This window comes from Oncorhynchus masou, chromosome 3 (genome assembly GCF_036934945.1).
Source record: "Oncorhynchus masou masou isolate Uvic2021 chromosome 3, UVic_Omas_1.1, whole genome shotgun sequence".
Classification (NCBI taxonomy): domain Eukaryota; kingdom Metazoa; phylum Chordata; class Actinopteri; order Salmoniformes; family Salmonidae; genus Oncorhynchus; species Oncorhynchus masou.
Genome location: NC_088214.1, coordinates 21,263,118 through 21,285,230, shown reverse-complemented (window position 1 = coordinate 21,285,230; position 22,113 = coordinate 21,263,118). Strand labels below are relative to the sequence as shown.

Sequence of the window (22,113 nt, the reverse complement as noted above, 5' to 3'; positions counted from 1 at the left end):
AAAAAAACATTTGGAGATGGCTTTCTTACTGCAGCCAAGAGTCGCGCGTGACGTCAGTGTGTAGTGTACTGAAAAGGGTCGACGGGCATCAATCACCTGTAAACAGGCAAGTGAGGTTTGAGGTCATACTGAGGAGTATTTCTGTCTGTAATAAAGCCCTTTAATGGGGGAAAAATGGGTCGGCCTTGTTTCCAAGTGGGTGGACCTATGCTCTCCCAAACCCACCCATGGCTGCACCCCTGCCCAGTCATGTGAAATCCATAGATTATGGCCTAATAATTTTATTTCAATTGATTGATTTCCTTATATGAACTGTAACTCATCAAAATAATTGAATTGTTGCATGTTACGTTTATATTTTTGTTCAGTATATTTGGAATCACAAATTTGGTGTTAAACTTTTGCTGTTCAAAATACGCAGTTATCTACGTGAATGAAATTCAATGTCCATGATGACCCTGGAAATTATTATGAATTTATTTTATATAGCAGGGAATGCAGTCATTACTAATAAGAGCAATTATGCATGTTTGATGTGTTCCCACGGATATGCATTCAGTATTTTTCCAGGGATGATATTCAAAACACACAGACATTTCTAGTGACACATATGCAACCTACTGGCAAACATTGACACTATGGCCCCTGAGTGGAATATATGTAGGGCTAAACGAAATCAGAAGGGGTGATTACCCAGCAATTTTAGGTACACACACAGTTATTGCAGTGAACAGAATGGGTCTAGTACTGAAAATAAGAATTAAAGGCTACAACAAAAACAATTATTAATGTACTTCAAGAAAAATGTTAACAACCGTATTTACTGATCTAAGACATTGACACCTGAACCCCCTCGATGTACAAGTGCTAATGGTTAGCGCTCAAGTAGTTTTGCTTTGCTATTGGTGCAAAGTTTCCCGGGAATATGACGTGCCAACCACAATTTCGCGCCAAATTCATTGCAGCCGCACGACATAGCTACATCCTACAGAAGGTAAGATTGTAAGATATTTCTATGGTATCAGAAGATAAATTAACGATATGGGTAATTTCGTATTGAATATTGTATGCTATTAAAGAGAATTCAGATGACCTGTATGTGTTTGGGAGTTAAAGTAAAGTCACTCAGTAATCTACTGGGTTTCCTCGGCTAAATTAGTGTCTTGCACGCTATAACGTTAGCTAGCTACTGTTTACAGTTGTCTTGAACATGCCAGCCATTGTTATTTAATTCAACATGATTAGGATGATGAGGCTTAATTTAGAGGAAGTAGCTCGTTTAGTATTTAGAATAAATTATTTCTTTCTAGTTTACAAGTTTTTCGGGAGTTTCTAGTCAACTGTTCAGCTAGCTAGCTAATGTTGTTAGTTAGCTGGCTAGTTGTGCAATGAAAGTGAAACAATGCATATGTCAAAGGGATGCAAGTACCAACAACTAGTCTGGCGTTATTATTATCTAACTGTAGCTCAACTCAGCTATGTTACATGCTGGTTGCATAATGTTTTTGTAAAAGTAAATTACGCATGCATGTATTTCACTTTTGTTTTTGACTGTTTTAGCTACTCTACCAGATTTTATATCTAGGACCTGTGATCATTCAGGATGTCTTCACCAACATCAACTCCCGTTGGAAGCAAGCGCAGTAGGGATGACATTCCAGTCACTCGTAAGTTATACAGAAACAGGTTATCTGAGTCATATTTACAGAGTTATGTTGATTGTTGACTTGGATATGTGTTTTTTCTGTCTGTAGCCAGCAGTGATGGCCTGGCCTCTCCTCCTTCCCAGCGGCGACGAGGTCAGGACTCATCCAACGGGGATCTGCCAGCCATGCCCACATCTCCAGCTACAGATATTGCCAGCCCTGCAGTCCATGACACCTCTCTGTTCTCCAGCCCACGCCGTTCAGGTAACTGCTTTACCACCATTGACACACAGAATTCTGCAGGATGCTATTTGAGAGCCCTTTTTGCAGTTACAAAAAAATGTTATTTCTGCTGTATTGCCATTTCTGGTACGGAAACACTTCTCCAGGCTTTGACATCTGGACCCTTATCCGCAAAGTGTCTCAGAATAGGAGTGCTGATCTAGGATCAGTTTTATATGGAAAGATCCTAGATCAGCACTCCTACTCTGATATGCTTTGTGGATACGGGCCCAGATAATTTGTGCAACAACTGAAAAAAATAATCTGGAAATGTACTTGAAAGAACTGAGATGCTGACCCTATGATATCACTCTGAATGTCATGTCAATGTCCTATCCTCTTCTCCCCAGTTCTCCCCAGTGAGGTGGACATGAGCTCCCCTCTGATGTACGGGACTCCTAGCTCCAGGGTGGAGGGTACCCCCCGCAGTGGTGTGCGTGGCACCCCAGTCAGACAGCGCCCTGACCTGGGTTCTGCCAGGAAGGCCCCCCAGGTGGACCTCCACACAGAGCTAGTGAGTAGGGAAACTCCTATATGGAGAATTATAGTCAGGAATTCTAGAACTGCTAATGCTACATAGATATATAATGATACCATTAGCAAATCTCTAACACTTTAGGACATTTTCTACTCCACCAGCCAAGTGCAGATGGTGCAGTAGCCAGTGAGCAGGCAGCGGGACAGAAGCTGGTTATCTGGGGCACTGATGTCAATGTGGGAACTTGCAAGGAGAAGTTTCAGGTATGGACATTGTGTGCCTTCATTGGTGTAGAAAAATAAATCATGAAAATGTAATTGATAAAGAAAAGTTTAGTTAAATCTATTTAGATTGATAGAAGCTCGTTATCTGAATGCTTCTATTGTTAATTTTCCTACAGAGATTCCTGCAGAGGTTCATTGACCCCACTTCTAATGAGGATGAGAATGCTGGTTTGGACCTGAATGAGCCTCTCTACATGCAGAAGCTGGAGGAGGTAGGGTCTCCCATCTGTGTGACACCAAAACCGTCATCAACCATTTACCTGTAGTTCATCTTGTATTTGGTTTTTTTGAGAAAAGTAATGCAACATTTTGCTTGTCATTTTGCAGTGATGTTCATTTTCTTTTTCTGTTGTCCCTCTAGATCAGTGTGATTGGTGAGCCTGTGCTGAATGTCAACTGCAGCCATGTGCAGTCCTTTGATGCAGACCTGTATAGGCAGCTCATCTCCTACCCCCAGGTAAATAAACATGCATACATGTGCCAGATGGTCTTGCACATTAATATTAATGGAGGATAGTGAGCTATGAATGCAAAGTTTAAAACAAATTCCCGTATGACCGTATTAAATCCAATTGTGATAGCATGCACAGGCGGTTTTCATTATTCATCTGCCATTTATTACCATGGGCCTTACCCATAGAGACACTATGTTTAATGATGTGGGCATACCAATATAAATGGTGATTCATAATGTTTCTCCTAAATCTATATCACAGGAAGTCATACCTACATTTGACATGGCCGTCAACGAGCTGTTCTTCGAGCGTTTCCCAGACTCCATCTTGGAACACCAGATCCAGGTGCGGCCATACAACGCCCTGAAGACCAGGAACATGAGGAGCCTAAACCCTGAAGGTAATAGTCTAGACCAGGGGTCTCCAACCGTTTTTAATTAGAGAGCTACAAAAAAGTCTTTTTAAAAATAACTTTTAAATAGGCACATTCTTCTCTGGTGTACAATAGCTGAGTCTGTCAATATAGCTGGTAAAATAATGGTAATAAACAACTTTAAGGGGCCCTATCAAATTATATATATATATATATATATATATATATATATATATATATATTTTCCCTGGTTTGGGATGTTTTCTTCTTGTTTTTTACTCTTAATATTAGAATTATTCATAGACAAACAATGACAATGGATGGTCTGAGCATAAACACTGTACATAAGTATTCAGGCCCTTTGCGATGAGACTCGATATTGAGCTCAGGTGCATCAAGTTTCCATTGATCATCCTTGATGTTTCTACAACTTGATTGGAGTCCACTTGTAGTAAATTCAATTGATTGGACATGATTTGGAAAGGCACACACACCTGTCTATATAAGGTCCCACAGTTGACAGTGCATGTCAAAGCAAAACCAAGCCATGAGGTTGAAGGACTTGTCTGTAGAGCTCCGAGACAGGATTGTGTCGAGTCACAGATCTGGGGAAGGGGACCAAAAAATGTCTGCAACATTGAAGGTCCCCAAGAACACAGTGGCCTCCATTGTGTTAAATGGAAGAAGTTTAGAACCACTAAGACAGTTTTTAGAGCTGGCCGCCCGGCCAAACTGAGCAATCGGGGAAGAAGGGCCTTGGTCAGGGAGGTGACCAAGAACTCAATGGTCCTCTGTGGAAATGGGAGAACCTTTCAGAAGGACAACAATCTCTGCAGCACTCCACCTATCAGCCCTTTATGGTAGAGTGGCCAGATGGAAGCCACTCCTAAGTAAAAGGCACATGACATGCTGTGGGGATCTTTTTCAGTGGCAGGGACTGGGAGACTTGTCAGGATCGAGGGAAAGATGAACGGTGCAAAGTACCGAGAGATTCTTGATGAAAATCTGCGCCAGAGCACTCAGGACCTCAGACTGGGGCGAAGGTTCACCTTCCAACAGGACAACGACCCTTAGCACACAACCAAGACAACGCAGGAGTGGCTTCGAGACAAGTCTCTGAATGTTCTTGAGTGACCCAACCAGAGCCCGAACTTGAACCTGATCAAACATCTCTGGAGATACTTGAAAATAGCTGTGCAGTGATGCTCCCCATCCAACCTGACAAGAGCTTGAGATGATCTGCAGAGAAGAATGGGATAAACTCCCAAAATACAGGTGTGCCAAGCTTGTTGCGTCATACCCAAGAAGACCCGAGGCTGTAATCTCTGCCAAAGGTGCTTCAACAAAGTACTGCGTTAAAGGTCTGAAATACTTATGTAAATGTGATATTTCAGTTTTATATTTTTATACATTTGCCAAAATGTATAAATACCTGGTTTTGCTTTGTCATTATGGGGTATTGTGTGTAGATTGATGAGAGAGAAAATAGTATTTATTTAATTTTAGATTAAGACTGTAATGTAACAATGTGGAAAAAAGATCTAGCTGTTGGAGACCCCTGGCCTAGACCATGTCATTTTATGGATGTCTAGCTTCCCTGAGAAATTCATGCAGATCTGTTACACAATCATATGAAGACTGAATCATGTATTTGTTTTTCTTTCAATTTCAAGCACTTGATCATGTGTCCTAGAGTGCTAAATGGTTTGCACTTTTGGGACTAAATATCTATTTGAACCCAGGTCTGGTGCTTAATGTGTGTATTAAAAACTATCTTGCCTCGCTGTCGCTCTCCTCCCAGACATTGATCAGATGATCACCATCAGCGGCATGGTGATCAGGACCTCCCAGCTGATCCCAGAGATGCAGGAGGCCTTCTTCCAGTGCCAGGTGTGTGCCTACACTACCCGTGTGGAGGTGGACCGTGGCCGCATCGCAGAACCTGCAGTGTGCCGCAACTGCAACACCACCCACAGCCTGGCCCTCATCCATAACCGCTCTGCCTTCTCCGACAAACAGATGGTGAGCTATGGGGAGAGGAAGAAGGCACTAGTAGTTGTTTTTGATAATCGGACAAGACGCCAATACATGAACTACTGCGCCATCTGCAACTAGAGCCGTTCCGTATAGACCTGGTCGATCCAGGGGCCGTGCTGTGTGTGTAGGCTACTGTGAGTGTGAGCAAGTGACACGTGGGAGAGACGACGACCAACCAAGCCGACTCGTGCTACAGTAGACTAATATCTGCCCATAGCTAGGTTATTTATCATCCAATATGATTACGTAGTACCTGTCTTGACTGCATCAAACCAGGAGAAACTAGTTAAGCTAGCTTGGTCAATCAAGGCATGTGTTTTCTTGTCCTACACAATTGCAAACCACCCCATTCAAAATATTAAGTAGCAGCCTGCCTGTTAGCCTGTACTTCCTTTTCACTTTGAATTCTGTCATTTTAATTCCATCTTCCATTTATTAGATATCTCATAACTTTTTCCACACGGAGGTAAAATGTACCCCCGCACATTGACACAGTACCAGCACCCCCTGTATATAGCCTTGTTGTTTTATTTTTTTTAAACTTTCATTTATTTAATATTTTCTTCACTATTTATTGAACTGCATTGTTGGTTAAGGGCTTGTAAGTAAGTATTTCACAGTAAGGTCTACACCTGTTGTATTTGACACGTGACATGATTTGTAGCATATTGCCGCTTTGACTTATGATTGTCCAACAAGGTACACGCACCACTATTATGAAAAGAGCAGCAGCATAAATGTAAATGGTTCACATGCAACAATTTCTCTCTCTACTGCAGCTAAGTTAAAGTTACACATACCCGTGACAATCAGATCCAACCCAGACCGTTGACATTATTTTGAATTCTGGATCCGGACCCGCTCGGATCTCAGGTATTCAGGTGGATCCTTGAAAACCTCCCTCTACCAAGGAGAGGGGATGACTTTATACTGTACGACAGTATGCTTACTTTCAATGGAAGATATACTTTTCTTTCATGCTGCTGAACAGAACTGATGAGATAATGGTTGTTACCCATTAGAGCTTATCTTCCTGGGTTTGTTCACAAATACAATACTAGTGTATTCCCAGCCACAACTAAAGCAGAGCGCCTTTTATTTCTCACTGATTAATTTTCTCCTCTCTCTTTTCAGATCAAAGTTCAGGAGTCTCCTGATGACATGCCTGCTGGGCAGACCCCTCACACCACCATAGTGTACGCTCACAACGACCTGGTCGACAAAGTACAACCAGGAGACCGCATCAACATCACTGGTGAGCTGTTTGACCCCCAAAAGAAATAGCTGTGAACCGATGGCTGTATAGCTTTGCTGTTGGTGATATGGTCACACAGGCTATGAAGGGCTAAGAGTTTTAACTTTCCATGTGATCTGACCAAGAAAGACTCTGCTCTAGTTAAAGGGGCAATCCGCAGTTGCTACACCAATTTTTCTGATTGTAAATTAATTATATATACTTATTGATTATTGAGGAATATAACTTAAGTGCCTCATGAGCTTAGTTTAACTGCCAGAAACCAAAATATAAGCTTGTTTTACTTTAATCTTTGTATACACTGTAAAACCTCAATATGCTTAAAGCTATAATTTTGATATCTTGGATGGTTACATTTCTCTAAGCCCATCCCTCAGCTTAAAAAAACAACAACAAAAAAGAGGTGGGGTGCCTACTTTATTGATTCAACTGCAGATTGCCCTTTAAAGCCTATAACCATGGGCCTAGTTTTCCTGGTCCAGTCACGTGTCAGGTAAAGCTATTGGCTAGTCATGCATACTGCTGCTGTGACTTACTGCAGTTTGGTCCTATAGACCCATTTTCTGTCTTTGTCATGAAAAGTTGCGCTCACAGTTCATCAGAAACCTCTTTGTTTACCCAGCAGTGGATATGATCACATGCAACATAAAATGCAGCTTGTGCAAGTTAAACAAACACGTAATCAAATGGGTATCATCTACAATATTGCAAATGTCATCAGAGGATTGATTACCTAGCAAGCCAGCGAGGCAGGGTAATATATCCCAACTAGAGCTTGATAAAACCAGAAGAATAATATACTTGTTGAACATGACTATAGCCATCAGCCTTGTGTGTTTTTTATTTTTATGGTGATCACTCACTCAGTTTGTCAAGATTTATGAGACTCCCAACAGTGTTAGCTATCCTTCTGCAGAGCTTTTTGATGTCAGGATGCGAGTACATCACTGTAACGTGACATTTGATGGTAAACAAAAAATGACTATCGTCATTACTAAACTCATCTCCACAACAGGTATCTACAGAGCGGTTCCTATGCGTGAGAACCCTCGCCAGAGCACCGTGAAGTCGGTGTACAAGACCCACATCGACGTCATCCACTTCCGTAAGACGGACGAGAAGCGCCTTCACGGGCTGGATGAGGATTCAGACCAGAAGCTTTTCACTGAGGAGCGCGTCCAGACACTGAAGGAGCTGGCCGCCAAACCAGACGTGTATGAGCGTCTTTCCTCCGCCCTGGCCCCCAGCATCTACGAACAAGAGGATATCAAGAAGGTCAGTGGGGATGGTTATCAACTATCAGTCAAGGATGAGTTTCCCAGAAGCAACATTGCAGCTCTAAGATCATATTTTCTACATTGCTTGCTGTGGTTATAAGACGTTGTGCGACAATGCTTTTGGGAAACTCGCCACAGGACAACTGTCCCATCGATCAGATGACCATAGCAGTGTGGCGTCCTCTGCTGCCAGGGATGTGTAACTGCAGTCTTTCATATTAGTGGATTTTGCTTTTATGCAACATCTATGAACAGTACTATAAAGTTTGTCATTCTTTTCCCAGGCATTTTACTGCAGCAATTGTTAGATTTTTGGCTGCGTTCAGATTTTAATTAAAGTCATGACCAGGACAAACTTTCTCTTCCACAGGGTATTCTTCTCCAGCTGTTCGGGGGCACCCGTAAAGACTTCAGCCAGACAGGCCGCGGTAACTTCCGTGCCGAGGTAAACATCCTGCTCTGTGGAGACCCCGGTACCTCCAAGTCCCAGCTGCTGCAGTATGTGTTCAACCTGGTGCCCCGCGGTCAGTACACGTCTGGGAAGGGCTCCAGTGCTGTGGGCCTCACAGCTTACGTGATGAAGGACCCAGAGACCAAGCAGCTTGTACTGCAGACCGGAGCCCTGGTGCTCAGTGATAACGGGATATGCTGTATTGATGAGTTTGACAAGATGAGCGACAGCACACGCTCTGTGCTGCATGAGGTCATGGAGCAGCAGACTCTCTCCATTGCCAAGGTGGGTTTAGAGAAGGACAAAACAAGTTGAGACTGAAGTTTCAGCGCAATGCTCAGGACTAGTCCTAATGACCAGTGCACTTCTGAGAAATGTTAAATTTGTGTTTTGAATGTGGTGTTGCTAACAGAATGATTAAATAGTTTTACTACTGTAGAAGCATTCTGATTTGTTTCTGTTTTGATAGATTGTTAGTAACAGTGAACGACAGGGTAGTTTCTCACTAAGCTCTTCTCTTTGTGCAGGCTGGAATTATTTGCCAGCTCAATGCTCGCACCTCTGTCCTGGCAGCAGCCAATCCCGTGGAGTCTCAGTGGAACCCCAAGAAGACCACCATCGAGAACATCCAGCTCCCTCACACACTGCTGTCAAGGTAAATATTACCTGATAGCTTAACAGCCCTGAACACTGTTGATATATGGTGCTGATTGTTAATAATATCCTATTTGGGTCGCTTCACTGGCGGCCACTGAACCTAAAACAACTGAGCCTTGTTGGCATAGATAAATATTGCACTCACAACATGTATATAATTTACATTTTAGTAATTTAGCAGATGCTCTTATCCACAGCGACTTACAGGAGCAATTAGGGTTAAGTGCTTTGCTCAAGGGCCCAACAACATACTTTTCACTTAGTCTGCTCAGGGATTCAAACTGGCGACCTTTCGGTTACTGGCTCAACACTCTTATGAACTGTTGTAAATAAGGTTGAAGTATGTTAGCTATTAAATATCATTCATATATAGATATCTATATACACACAAACAAATCAAAATGCCATTTTCTTCCCTACAGATTTGATCTGATCTTCCTGATGCTGGATCCTCAAGACGAGGCGTATGACCGCCGCCTGGCTCACCACCTGGTTGCGCTCTACTACCAGAGCGAGGAGCAGATCGAGGAAGAGTTCCTGGACATGGCAGTGCTGAAGGACTACATTGCATACGCTCGCACTTACATCAACCCCAGACTGAACGAAGAAGCCAGCCAGGCACTCATTGAAGTACGATATTTAAATAAAATGCTCCAAATTGAAAGTGGTTGTGATGTAGATGTAACTTCAGGGCCTGCCATTAGCACCATGCCACCAGATAAATACGGGTAAAAAAAAGTATTCAGTGACTGGCTAGTAAACAAATGTCATCCATCCACTGGCTGCTGGAGGAAAATATTTGATTCTGGCCCCGGGTTGTGTGGAAGTGCTGGTTCCAGGTTTATGCCAGACAAAGACGTTCTGGTCAAAACATTGCACTAAAATATCATGCGAGAGCATTCAAGTGTGAAAAGGCTTTATAAAGAAATTGTATTGACTATGGGTATCTTTCTCTCCCAGGCCTATGTGGACATGAGGAAGATCGGCAGCGGGCGGGGGATGGTGTCTGCCTACCCCAGGCAGCTGGAGTCTCTGATCCGACTGGCCGAGGCCCATGCCAAGGTGCGCTTCTCTGACAAGGTGGAGACGGTCGACGTGGAGGAGGCCAAGAGACTACACCGTGAGGCCCTCAAGCAGTCTGCTACAGACCCCAGGACTGGCTTCGTAGACATCTCCATTCTCACAACTGGTATGGAAGCCTTTGTCTTAAACAACACTTTCCACTAGCACTGGCTGCTGAGAAATACTTTAAGGGAACATTGACTTGATACGATTTGTGATGTTGTCTCACCTAGCTATCTTCAGATGAAAGCACTTCGCTCTGCGAATTCCTGTCTGCCATGTTTGTTTAGAATTGGTTGACTGTGCAAACCCAACCTTAGTCAGTATCTTAAAAAATGTGTATTGTGGAGCAAGTATTAACCTGTCTTGTTTTTACTCAACCCAGGAATGAGTGCCACGGCCCGTAAGCGTAAGGAGGAAGTGGCCCAGGCTCTGAAAAAAATGATCCAGTCCAGGGGAAAGACCCCTGCAATGAAATACCAGCAGCTGTTTGATGACCTCAGAGGACAGTCTGAAGCCGTAAGTAGTACCTACCAGCTCTGCTTTTCCCATTGATGAGAACTAACTATACAGGAAAACCTTTAAACTATATTTAGATATGCCTGCCATCCAATTAAAATACATCTTTATTCTGAATATGGTGTATATCTGACCCAATTATTATTTTTGTTCAGGCAATAACGAAGGACATGTTTGAAGAGGCTCTGCGCGCCTTGGCAGATGAAGACTATCTGACCGTCACTGGAAAGACTGTTCGCCTGCTGTAAAGAAATACATCACCTTCTTTCCTTGTACAGTCATTGAATTCACATGTATTTCCCTGTAGCAACAGCTTTCTCTCTACTGAGTACTGGTGTGTAAAGAATGTTTGACCATGATGATGGCTAGCTTTGTATGCTTTGATTCCTGGTAGTGCTTGGTGTCTCGGATGTTATTATGGTGCGCAATAAATAAATGCTTTTGTATGTTTTGAGGTTTGCTTTTATTTTTGATTTGTCTATAATATTTCAATGAACATTGGACCAACAGAGAAGGGTGACTCAGTTTTACTCATGCTAATCAAGGACAAATGCTGATGACAAACATGCCAGTGCTACAATGCACAACTCTGACAGGGTGTGCCATGGTGACCGGTAGTTTGCACTTTGGAATACTGTATATTATTTTATAAAGACCTTTCTCTGCAGTCGGGTGTTAGTTACCCGGCATAGACCAAAAAGAGCAAGCAAAAACTCCCTAAATTTAGTCTTGAGTGGTCCATCCTCTTCTGGCTGTATCAGCTGAGGTCCTGTGTATATACTCAGCATTATTCTTAAGCTTATTTTGTAGCTGTGTGATGCGCACCTCCTGCTATTGACCACCTTGTTAGCCACATGCATCTTAGAATATTGTCCAGAATCTAGTAGTGTATAGTCGAATACGAGGAAGGAACCGGTGGGAGAGTTTTCTGCAGACACCTAACCTGACACACCCCTCGTTTATGGCACTTTTTGTGTGCTTCTGGATTTGGCTGAAGAAGATGGCGGCCTCTTCAGGTTTGTCTGCTTCACTTTGGGAAATATGTAGAGATTTAAATATTATATAATTGGAGTCATAGAACATATCATGCTGTTTACGCGAAAACAATGTTTAGAAGATAAACCTGGGGTCAAATGCTTGCAGCATGATAGCCAGCAATCGAGTGGCGGCTAACGTTCGCTAGTTAGCAAAATTCAGTGGTGTATTCACTACTCTAATTTAGCCAAACCAGAATGTTATGTGTATATTTTCATTATCTATACAAAGTTGGCCACAAACTGGCATAAATATTTGATGGGATTAGGATAATTTAGTTAGCCTACCACCAGTAGAATATATTTACGTTTAGCTAGTACAGTAGTTCGTTAGGTAGCTAGCTTGGGTGCTTTGCTAACTTTGGTTATAAAGTTGCAGATTTTTACAATAAGCTCGCTAGTTAGTAGCAAACAGAACTTGCATCATTTTAGAAGAGACCACTGGTTTTCTTAATAGTTCGCTAGCAACTCACATGCAGCAAGGAGAGGAAGCTGGTTTAGCGCTCGTGCAACTGTTGTATTTGGTAGCTAACTGGATTTGTATATACTAGCCGTGGAGCGTGAAGTTGCTGCAGTTTATTATGCATGCCAGACCAAAATTTCGTATTAATTGAAGGAAACGTCATATCACACATTTACTATGCAACCATTTTTATTAATACATTACCTTTCTCAGTTCGCTGTTTGTATTGCAGCTGTAAGAATAAAGGAAGTTGGCCCATGTCAGGTCTGATATTGCGCTGGTGGATTTTGAGGAATCATGACGGCTGCATTCTATAAGTTTCATAGCCAAGCACGAGGGTTCCATATCTCTGGTTCCACCCTGGCATACAGAATGATCCAGAACACAACACCCACTCAAAATCGCACATATGCATCTTTGTATCTCATCATTCCCCCTGGATTCATGTAGGATGAGGTTAGTCCAGGCCATCATCACTAATTATCCAGTGTTCAATAGGCTACATATAGATAAGGTTCATGACTGTTAGGATGATCTCTTAATTATTAACTTTCATGGGGTCAAATAGGGAAGCTCATGCCAGGTCAGACTGATGTTTTACCATCAGTGTACAGTTGAAATGGTACCCTGCATTGACATCACCCATAAGAAGTAAGTATTAATTCCAGTGACATACAGCACAAGGGATAGTGACAGTTGGTTGCCTGTTTTCAGCCACAAGCAAATAGCAAGTTCTAAGAATTTGTTGCATTTCACTTGCGTGAGCAGTTTGATATGGTATTGTGTGGCATGAACAGTTGAGGGTAGCATGGACAAACCCTCCCCAGGATTGCCTCTTCTAGTTTTTAAAATCTTGTCTTGTTTTTATTCCAGGAGTTAAAGTTCCACGTAATTTTCGCTTGTTGGAAGAGCTTGAAGAGGGTCAGAAAGGTGTTGGAGATGGGACAGTCAGCTGGGGCCTTGAAGATGATGAAGATATGACGCTAACACGGTGGACAGGCATGATCATCGGACCTGCACGAGTAAGTGTGACCGCAGCAGGAGTAAGTAAGAGACATCTGCGCGTCACATGACTGTGTTAGCCAGCTGAGCTAAAGTAACAAAAGTCTCAGGCAAGGTTACACCGCACTCGAGGTTTGATTACCAAACGACCTCTGTAACATAAGCACATCACCGTGCCATTTCCACTAGGAAGTGGAAAAGTAATAGTTGTGTGTTCTAAGACCACGCTTTGGCAAAATGTTGTTGTTGAAAATGCTTTAAGAAAAAAAACACAGTAAGTCAAGACAGGCACAGTAATGAGCATAGCTCATCACCATTACCCGGACCAAGCAATGTTTGTTTCTGTGTTTTGTTTTCCAGACTAATTATGAGAACAGGATATACAGTCTGAAAGTGGAATGTGGTCCTAAATATCCTGAATCACCTCCAATTGTTAGATTTGTAACAAAAGTTAGCATGAATGGCATAAATAATTCCAATGGGATGGTAAGTAACATCACATTTACATTTTTTGCCCTTACAAATGAAACAGGTCTAAATATGAATATATAATTATTAATGTACATGTGTTTTTGGTAAACTCAGTGGCTAGTGCTCATCAAAGGATGATCACTAATTTGCCTCTCCTCTCTCTCTCAGGTGGATACACGTAGCATACCAATTCTATCTAAATGGCAAACCTCTTATAGCATTAAAGTTGTTCTTCAAGAGTTAAGGCGTCTAATGATGTCCAAAGAGAATATGAAGCTTCCACAACCACCAGAAGGACAAACCTACAGTAATTAACTGTTCATGGATTGTTTACTTTTGACCCCTATTGTCTTAAACCGTATTCTCCTTGAAATGATTGCGTAAGCCATCACAATCGTGATGATTCTCACTCCACTATTTTAAGAATTTAGACTAAGCAAGATTGGACATTTCTTTTAGTTAGCCTATGGTCATTCTAGAACGTCCCCACTGCGAGTGAAATTACGTTTTTAAGACCACAAGTGTACACAGTTATTTCTCTTCTATTGAAGTTAGTGTGACCATTCACTTTATGATCGTGAGATGTATCAAGTTGGCTTTACAAGAGAAGAATGGCACCAAGTGTATACCCAAGTCAAACAATTTATGTTTCGAATGGCAGGTGACTAAAATAAATAATTGAAATGTGTGTATGATGGCATGCTTTAACAAATAAATAGTTGACCAAAAGCTACATTTAAGTTGTAATTTAGTAAAATGTAGGAGGTATGTTGACATATCATGCAGATGAAGATTAAAATATGGCTTTAGGCCAGAAGTAGTGTCACAAGTTTTGAAGGATTTAAAAAAGTATATCTGTATTTGACACGATTCCAATAATGTTTCTGTTCTGCAGCTCTTTGAATTGTAACGTATGTTCAAGCCTGTTCTGAAAAAAATACCCCATGTATTTAACTTCTAGAGAAAATTACAAGTTTATGACATTGCGATTTCTCTGACATTAAAATCACTGTCTTGAGAAATACTGTATGTTGCAAACTGGATTTCTTTTTACTCAATCTACAATGAAATATCTGTGGAAGATGAAGATTATACAGCAGCAGTTACAGTGGGGCAAAAAAGTATTTAGTCACCCACCAATTGTGCAAGTTCTTTCACTTAAAAAGATGAGAGGCCTATAATTTTCATCATAGGTACACTTCAACTATGACAGACAAAATGTGAGAAAAAATCCAGAAAATCACATTGTAGGATTTTTAATGAATTTATTTGCAAATTATGGTGGAAAATAAGTATTTGGTCAATAACAAAAGTTTATCTCAATACTTTGTTATATACCCTTTGTTGGCAATGACAGAGGTCAAACGAGTCTTCACAAGGTTTTCACACACTGTTGCTGGTATTTTGGTCCATTCCACCATGCAGATCTCCTCTAGAGCAGTGATGTTTTGGGGCTGTTGCTGGGCAGCACAGACTTTCTACTCCCTCCCTTTTTTCTCATTTTGTCTGTCATAGTTGAAGTGTATCTATGATGAAAATTACAGGCCTCTCATCTTTTTAAGTTGGAGAACTTGCACAATTGGTGGCTGACTAAATACTTTTTTGTCCCACTGTATATTGAATACATTCTGAATAATGCCTTGGACTCTCAACAATTCTCATAGATCAGCAATATATTTTCTAGCTTTTTATCTCCATTTGTGATGCTGTATAGAATGCTTTATATAATGGTTTGTCACTTGTTAGCCTTAAGACATTTGCTTTCATGCTTTAAATGGGGTTCGGGGATTAACCACGAGCAATTGGCACCTAAACAATTACAAGGGGGATGTCAGGCCATTTGGATAGTGTATAATAGCCATTTGCCAAGCTATCGTCAAGTTATTGTATTAGCAGATAATTATAACACTATCCGTTAGCTTGAGTTTTTACGAGCCCCCTTTTCTTCTTCATACAGTTATGAGCTGTATGTGTTAAAGGCAATACATTCTGATTAACAATACTGATAAATTCATGATTTTGGAGAGTTATTTAACACCTTTTTCCTATACTGTCTGTCAGAACTCTGGATTGCAGGAGAGGGTCAGTATCAGTACAGTACAGCTTTCATGTTACAGAGGATTGTGTGACGTTAGACTCGGGGGTGACTGTAATGGTTAGTGACTGCAAGTCCACCGTGCCAGTCCTCCACATGACCTGACCACATAAATCTCCCCCACTGCAGTGGCCTGACTGAGAGCAGCTTGACTGTCTTGTGGCTGAGCATCACATTCACTGCAGGGTAGACCGCCCATATCGTTGTGGACTGGACATCACACACACATACACGTAGTGTACACACACACCACATAACCTCAGTATGGGAGAGCTCAATGTCAGCATAACCACAAACATTTCCTTTGTTAAATGTATTCATGCATTCTCTCTGCTGTATTTGTTTATAGATCCCAACTTAAGATGATAGGTTTACATAAACAATGGATATATATTCTCAGCAGAAAAAAATCCCAAAAGATGAGGAAGAAAACAAAGAAATATCCCATTCCTGAATATTTCCTTTACTGTAAATAACACTGGTGTTGAACTATAAACCAGCATGGTCATCTCACTAACAGCATATTAACTCATTATAGCAACCTAAATATACAAAGGAAATATCTACTGGAGGAGTACACAGGAAAAATGTCACCAATGTCTTGAGTCCATATTTTGGTGTGATTTACACATCATGGAGTCACTACTGTACAACTTATCATTTGTCTGTTCATTTGTGGTGATGCTGGGAAGAAACCAGCTTTGAAAAGGTGCTTTGGGAAGACCTGGTGGAGGATCTCTTCTCCCTGATGGACTGAATCTCAATGATCTTTCCTTGATTCTTTGCGTCCTCTCCATCCTGGATCTTCCCGTCTGGTGTGATTTGAGAAGGAGCTAAAGTGGGAATCAAGGAAAAAAATTCAAATTCTTGACGAATCAAGGAAATCCGATTAAAGATTCACCCCGTCTTGTTACATAGTGTAGCTTCAGCCCTTCTATAATAAATCAGCTGTGACATCATCATCCCCTAGAGGGAGCTATATACCTGTGAGATAATACTACTGGGTGATCGGGCTGTGGTTTCTGCTCCAGGGGCCATGACGGTTCTAAAAGGCAGGGGCAGCAGTGTGATGCTGCTTAGGTTTGTCTCCAGGGCGTCCATTGCTGCATGTTTACATTACTCTTAAGAAAGAAACATGCTTTAGACTGAACTGATTGCCAAAGGGAAGTATGATTGCACAAGCTACTCGTGTTGTGCAGTGCAGCCAGCCTGTTAGCCAGCAGTCACCGTGTGTCCTCCTCATTGTGTCTTTGAATTGGTGTCCAAAGCACAAGCTATAAATTATTAATTGATGTGTTTAAGTCATCATTCTAGACACCCGCCAGTGATTATTTGGTAACAGTTTATTTGGATAGTCCATCTGTAGATGCTCTACAGACTGTCAGTAACATTTCAACTAACTATTTACTAGCTCTAACCTTAACCCTTATCCTAACCTTTTTTTAAATTTTATTTTTACCCCTTTTTCTCCCCAATTTCGTGGTATCCAATTGTTGTAATAGCTACTATCTTGTCTCATTGCTACAACTCCCGTACGGGCTCGGGAGAGACGAAGGTTGACAGTCATGCGTCCTCCGATACACAACCCAACCAGCCACACTGCTTCTTAACACAGCGCACATCCAACCCGGAAGCCAGCCGCACCAATGTGCTAAAGGAAACACAGTGTACCTGGCAACCTTGGTTAGCGCACACTGCACCCGTCCCGCCACAGGAGTCGCTGGTGCGCGATGAGACAAGGACATTCCTACCGACCAAGCCCTCCCTAACCCGGACGACGCTAGGCCAATTGTGCGTCGCCCCACGGACCTCCCGGTCGCGGCCGGTTACGACAGAGCCTGGGCGCGAACCTATCCTAACCTTAACCCTTACCCTGACCTTTGTTCTAAGCCTAACCGTAACCTTAGCAAGTAGTTGCTTATCCACAGATAGTTTGTTGAAAGTATGGCCATCTGGCGCATCTAAAGATGGCAAAATCAGGATCAAAATAAAGTGACTGATTATTTCTCCGAGATGTCCTCGGTGGAGACTGAAATGCAACCAGATAGAGAACACTATTATTCCATAATTTTGTCAGAAGGCTTTGAATGTACAGTACCAGTCAAAAGTTTGGACACACCTACTCATTCAAGGGTTTTTCTTTATTTTTACTATTTTCTACATTGTAGAATAATAGTGAAGACATCAAAACTATGAAATAACACTTGGAATCATGTAGTATCCAAAAAACTGTTAAATAATCAAAATAAATTATTGGCATTCTCTCAACCAGCTTTATGAGGTAGTCACCTGGAATGCATTTAAAATAACAGGTGTGCCTTGTTAATTAAAAGTTCATTTGTGGAATTTCTTTCCTTAATGCGTTTGAGCAAATCAGTTGTGTTGTGACAAGGTAGGGTTGGTATACAGAAGATAGCCCTATTTGGTAAAATACCAAGTCCATATTATGGCAAGAATACCTCAAATAAGCAAAGAGAAAAGACAGTCCATCATTACTTTAAGACATGAAGGTCAGTCAATCTGGAAAATCTCAAGAACTTTGAAAGTTTCTTCAAGTGCAGTCCCAAAATCCATCAGACACTATGATGAAACTGGCTCTCATGAGGACCGTCACAGGAAAGGAAGACCCAGAGTTACCTCTGCTGCAGATAAGTTCATTCGAGTTACCAGCCTCAGAAATTGCAGCCCAAATAAATACTTCAGATTTCAAGTAATAGACACAGCTCAAATGTTCAGAGGAGACTTTGTGAATCAGGTCTTCATGGTCGAATTTCTGCAAAGAAACCACTACTAAAGGACACCAATAAGAAGAAGACTTGCTTGGGCCAAGAAATATTCCATCTAATTGACATTAGACCAATGGAAATCTGTCCTTTGGTCTGATGAGTCCAAATTTGTGATTTTTGGTTCCAACCGCTGTGTCTTTGTGAGATGGATAATCTCTGCGTGTGTGGTTCCCACCATGAAGCATGGAGGAAAGAGGTGTGATAGTGCAGGGGTGCTTTGCTGATGACACTGTCTGATTTATTTATAATTCAAGGCACACTTAACCAGCATGGCTACCACAGCATTCTGCAGTGATTCGCCATCCCATCTATCTATCATTTGTTTTTCAACAGGACACTGACCTAAAACATACCTCCAGGCTGTATAAGGGCTATTTGACCAAGGAGAGTGATGTAGTGCTGCATCAGATGACCTGGCCTCCACAATCACCCGACCTCAACCGAATTGAGATGGTTTGGGATGTGTTGGGCCGCAGAGTGAAAGAAAAGCAGCCAACAAGTGCTCAGCATATGTGGGAACTCCTTCAAGACTTTTGGAAAAGCATTCCTCATGAAACTGGTTGACAGAATGCCAAGCGTCTGCAAAGCTGTCAAGGCAAAGGGTGGCTACTTTGAAGAATCCAAATATATTTTGATTTGTTTAACACTTTTTTGGATACTACATGATTCCATATGTGTCATTCCATAGATTTTTAGATTACAATGTAGAAAATAGTAAAATTTAGAAAAACCCTTGAATGAGTAGGTGTGTCCAAACCTTTGACTGGTACTGTACTTTTGGTCCGTGTGCTGATATATTTCTATTTACCAGGTTTTGTGTCCATAGAGGGTGTGATGGTTGCATGGGGAAATGAGGGAAGTATGGTACAATAGTATTAAAGGGATGGTAACCTACTGAAAGTATTGATAGTATAATGTCTGACCTGATGTGACATGCTGGTTGTGGAGTGGTTGACAGTACTCTGAGGGAAGTCCCAGGCCAGTAGCACTATGAATAATTTGAAACACAACCAAAACACACTGCAAATACCCATCCAACTAGTTTTTCACTTGATGTAGTCATTGAATGCAAGAAATATGGGATCAAATATTAAATGTTTGACTACTCTAATATACTATAAGTGAATTTTTACCAAATACTTATGACTTCTTCAAATGGGGGGGATACTAGATACATAAAGTGCTTTAATTTCTAAACGGTAAAACAGAAGATGACATTCTGTACTGTCACGCCTCATATGAAACATTTGATCTCAAATCAAAAATGCCATAGATTATAGAGCCACATTTTAAAATGTTTGCTTCACTGTCCAAATACATATGGAGGTGAGTGCATATGCTGTTGGTTGGTATATGGATTAGCAATCACTGGAACAGAGTAAGGTCAACATGTATTTTTACTAGTCATTTTCCATTACAATACAATGCTATTTATACTTTATTCAAACATGCAATAAATAATTTTCTGTCTGGACAAGTACAGTGTGTGCTGCTGAGGCTGGATGACGAGATGCTTCTTTTTCAAATATACTAGTGGGAGGTAGGGACAACCAGCATACTTTTATTATAAGTCATTACTGTAACTGATTTACTCAACCCACATCTGAAGAGCACCAATTCCCAGTTACAGGAATATATTTATGCATACTATTCACCTTAAAAAACAATGTTTTATTGTCACATACACAGAATAGGTGCAGTGAAATGTGTTGATTTACAGAGGTGATATTCAACGTCGAGTTCGCCAATATACAATAAAAAATATATACTTTTTTTGGAACAAAAAATGGAGAGTACAGATTATTGTATGGTACAATATACAATTCTTTTTGAGAAAGATTATTTGAAAAATATAATTTTACTGAGTAAATGTATTTATTGGTTTCATTTTGATAACAGATGAAAATGCAATGAATTGAAAGTTATTTGTTGATGTTAAAATCTAAATTTGCCGATTTCAAGGTTGTGCCCTTAAATTTGGGGAACTTTGGGGGTACAGTGGGGCAAAAAAGTATTTAGTCAGCCACCAATTGTGCAGGTTCTCCCACTTAAAAAGATGAGAGAGGCCTGTAATTTTCATTATAGGTACACTTCAACTATGACAGACAAAATAAGAAAAAAAATCCAGAAAATTACATTGTAGGATTTTTAATGAATTTATTTGCAAATTATGGTGGAAAATAAATATTTGTTCACCTACAAACTTCTTCTTTAAGAGGCTCCTCTGTCCTCCACTCGTTACCTGTATTAATGGCACTTGTTTGAACTTGTTATCAGTATAAAATACACCTGTCCACAACCTCAAACAGTCACACTCCAAACTCCACTAAGGCCAAGACCAAAGAGCTGTCAAAGGACACCAGAAACAAAATTGTAGACCTGCACCAGGCTGGAAAGACTGAATCTGCAATAGGTAAGCAGCTTGGTTTGAAGAAATCAACTGTGGGAGCAATTAATAGGAAATGGAAGACATACAAGACCACTGATAATCTCCCTCGATCTGGGGCTCCACGCAAGATCTCACCCTGTGAGGTCAAAATGATCACAAGAACGGTGAGCAAAAATCCCAGAACCACACGGGGGGACCTGGTGAATGACCTGCAGAGAGCTGGGACCAAAGTAACAAAGCCTACCATCAGTAACACACTACGCCGCCAGGGACTCAAATCCTGCAGTGCCAGACGTGTCCCCCTGCTTAAACCAGTACATGTCCAGGCACGTCTGAAGTTTGCTAGACAGCATTTGATTGATCCAGAAGAAGATTGGGAGAATGTCATATGGTCAGATCAAACCAAAATAGAGCTTTTTGGTAAAAACCCAACTCGCCGTGTTTGGAGGACAAAGAATGCTGAGTTGCATCCAAAGAACACCATACCTACTGTGAAGCATGGGGGTGGAAACATCATGCTTTGGGGCTGTTTTTCTGCAAAGGGACCAGGCTGGAAAGACTGAATCTTGTAAAGGAAAGAATGAATGGGGCCATGTATCGTGAGATTTTGAGTGAAACCCTCCTTCCATCAGCAAGGGCATTGAAGATGAAACGTGGCTGGGTCTTTCAGCATGACAATGATCCCAAACACACCGCCCGGGCAACGAAGGAGTGGCTGCGTAAGAAGCATTTCAAGGTACTGGAGTGGCCTAGCCAGTCTCCAGATCTCAACCCCATAGAAAATCTTTGGAGGGAGTTGAAAGTCCGTGTTGCCCAGCAACAGCCCCAAAACATCACTGCTCTAGAGGAGATCTGCATGGAGGAATGGGCCAAAATACCAGCCACAGTGTGTGAAAACCTTGTGAAGACTTACAGAAAACGTTTGACCTCTGTCATTGCCAACAAAGGGTATATAACAAAGTATTGTGATAAACTTTTGTTATTGACCAAATACTTATTTTCCACCATAATTTGCAAATAAATTAATTAAAAATCCTACAATGTGATTTTCTGGATTTTTTTTTCTTCTCATTTTGTCTGTCATAGTTGAAGTGTAC

At 41.3% G+C, this 22,113-nt stretch overlaps 2 protein-coding genes and 1 long non-coding RNA gene across 6 annotated transcripts; 2 read left to right on the top strand and 1 right to left on the bottom strand.

Moving 5' to 3' along the window:
• Positions 1–901: 901 nt before the first annotated feature.
• LOC135512616 (DNA replication licensing factor mcm4) lies at positions 902–11,227 on the top strand. 3 transcript variants are annotated; one of them, XM_064934832.1, is made up of 17 exons: positions 902–994; positions 1,561–1,667; positions 1,755–1,910; positions 2,279–2,442; positions 2,568–2,669; positions 2,807–2,902; positions 3,052–3,147; positions 3,407–3,545; positions 5,320–5,540; positions 6,690–6,810; positions 7,826–8,085; positions 8,458–8,823; positions 9,066–9,193; positions 9,618–9,825; positions 10,156–10,384; positions 10,643–10,776; positions 10,932–11,227. In XM_064934832.1, exons 2-17 carry the CDS (start codon positions 1,604–1,606, stop codon positions 11,022–11,024), a joined length of 2,577 nt encoding a protein of 858 aa, XP_064790904.1. In that variant the 5' UTR covers positions 902–994; positions 1,561–1,603; the 3' UTR covers positions 11,025–11,227. The 3 variants fall into 3 exon arrangements, with proteins under 3 accessions (XP_064790904.1, XP_064790912.1, XP_064790920.1); XM_064934840.1 differs by having other exon boundaries at positions 909–994; positions 1,573–1,667; XM_064934848.1 differs by having other exon boundaries at positions 946–994; positions 1,586–1,667.
• On the bottom strand, positions 7,626–12,783 carry LOC135512645 (uncharacterized). Its single transcript, XR_010451440.1, has 2 exons — positions 12,478–12,783; positions 7,626–8,060 (listed from the first exon to the last, which is right to left on the bottom strand). It is a non-coding gene; the product is annotated as an uncharacterized LOC135512645 (long non-coding RNA).
• Positions 11,530–14,771, top strand: LOC135512634 (ubiquitin-conjugating enzyme E2 variant 2). 2 transcript variants are annotated; one of them, XM_064934862.1, is made up of 4 exons: positions 11,530–11,792; positions 13,147–13,316; positions 13,636–13,761; positions 13,915–14,771. In XM_064934862.1, exons 1-4 carry the CDS (start codon positions 11,738–11,740, stop codon positions 14,059–14,061), a joined length of 498 nt encoding a protein of 165 aa, XP_064790934.1. In that variant the 5' UTR covers positions 11,530–11,737; the 3' UTR covers positions 14,062–14,771. The 2 variants fall into 2 exon arrangements, with proteins under 2 accessions (XP_064790934.1, XP_064790943.1); XM_064934871.1 differs by having other exon boundaries at positions 11,533–11,792; positions 13,147–13,295.
• Positions 14,772–22,113: the final 7,342 nt, after the last annotated feature.

Bases quoted from the DNA above. Each gene is read 5' to 3' on its own strand.
- LOC135512634 (XM_064934862.1), top strand. From the start codon at position 11,738: ATGGCACTTTTTGTGTGCTTCTGGATTTGGCTGAAGAAGATGGCGGCC. The intron at 13,317-13,635 runs GTAAGTAAGAGA...TTTGTTTTCCAG, and splicing joins TAAGTGTGACCGCAGCAGGA to ACTAATTATGAGAACAGGAT. The intron at 13,762-13,914 runs GTAAGTAACATC...TCTCTCTCTCAG, and splicing joins TAAATAATTCCAATGGGATG to GTGGATACACGTAGCATACC.
- LOC135512616 (XM_064934832.1), top strand. From the start codon at position 1,604: ATGTCTTCACCAACATCAACTCCCGTTGGAAGCAAGCGCAGTAGGGAT. The intron at 3,148-3,406 runs GTAAATAAACAT...TCTATATCACAG, and splicing joins AGCTCATCTCCTACCCCCAG to GAAGTCATACCTACATTTGA. The intron at 3,546-5,319 runs GTAATAGTCTAG...CTCTCCTCCCAG, and splicing joins GAGGAGCCTAAACCCTGAAG to ACATTGATCAGATGATCACC.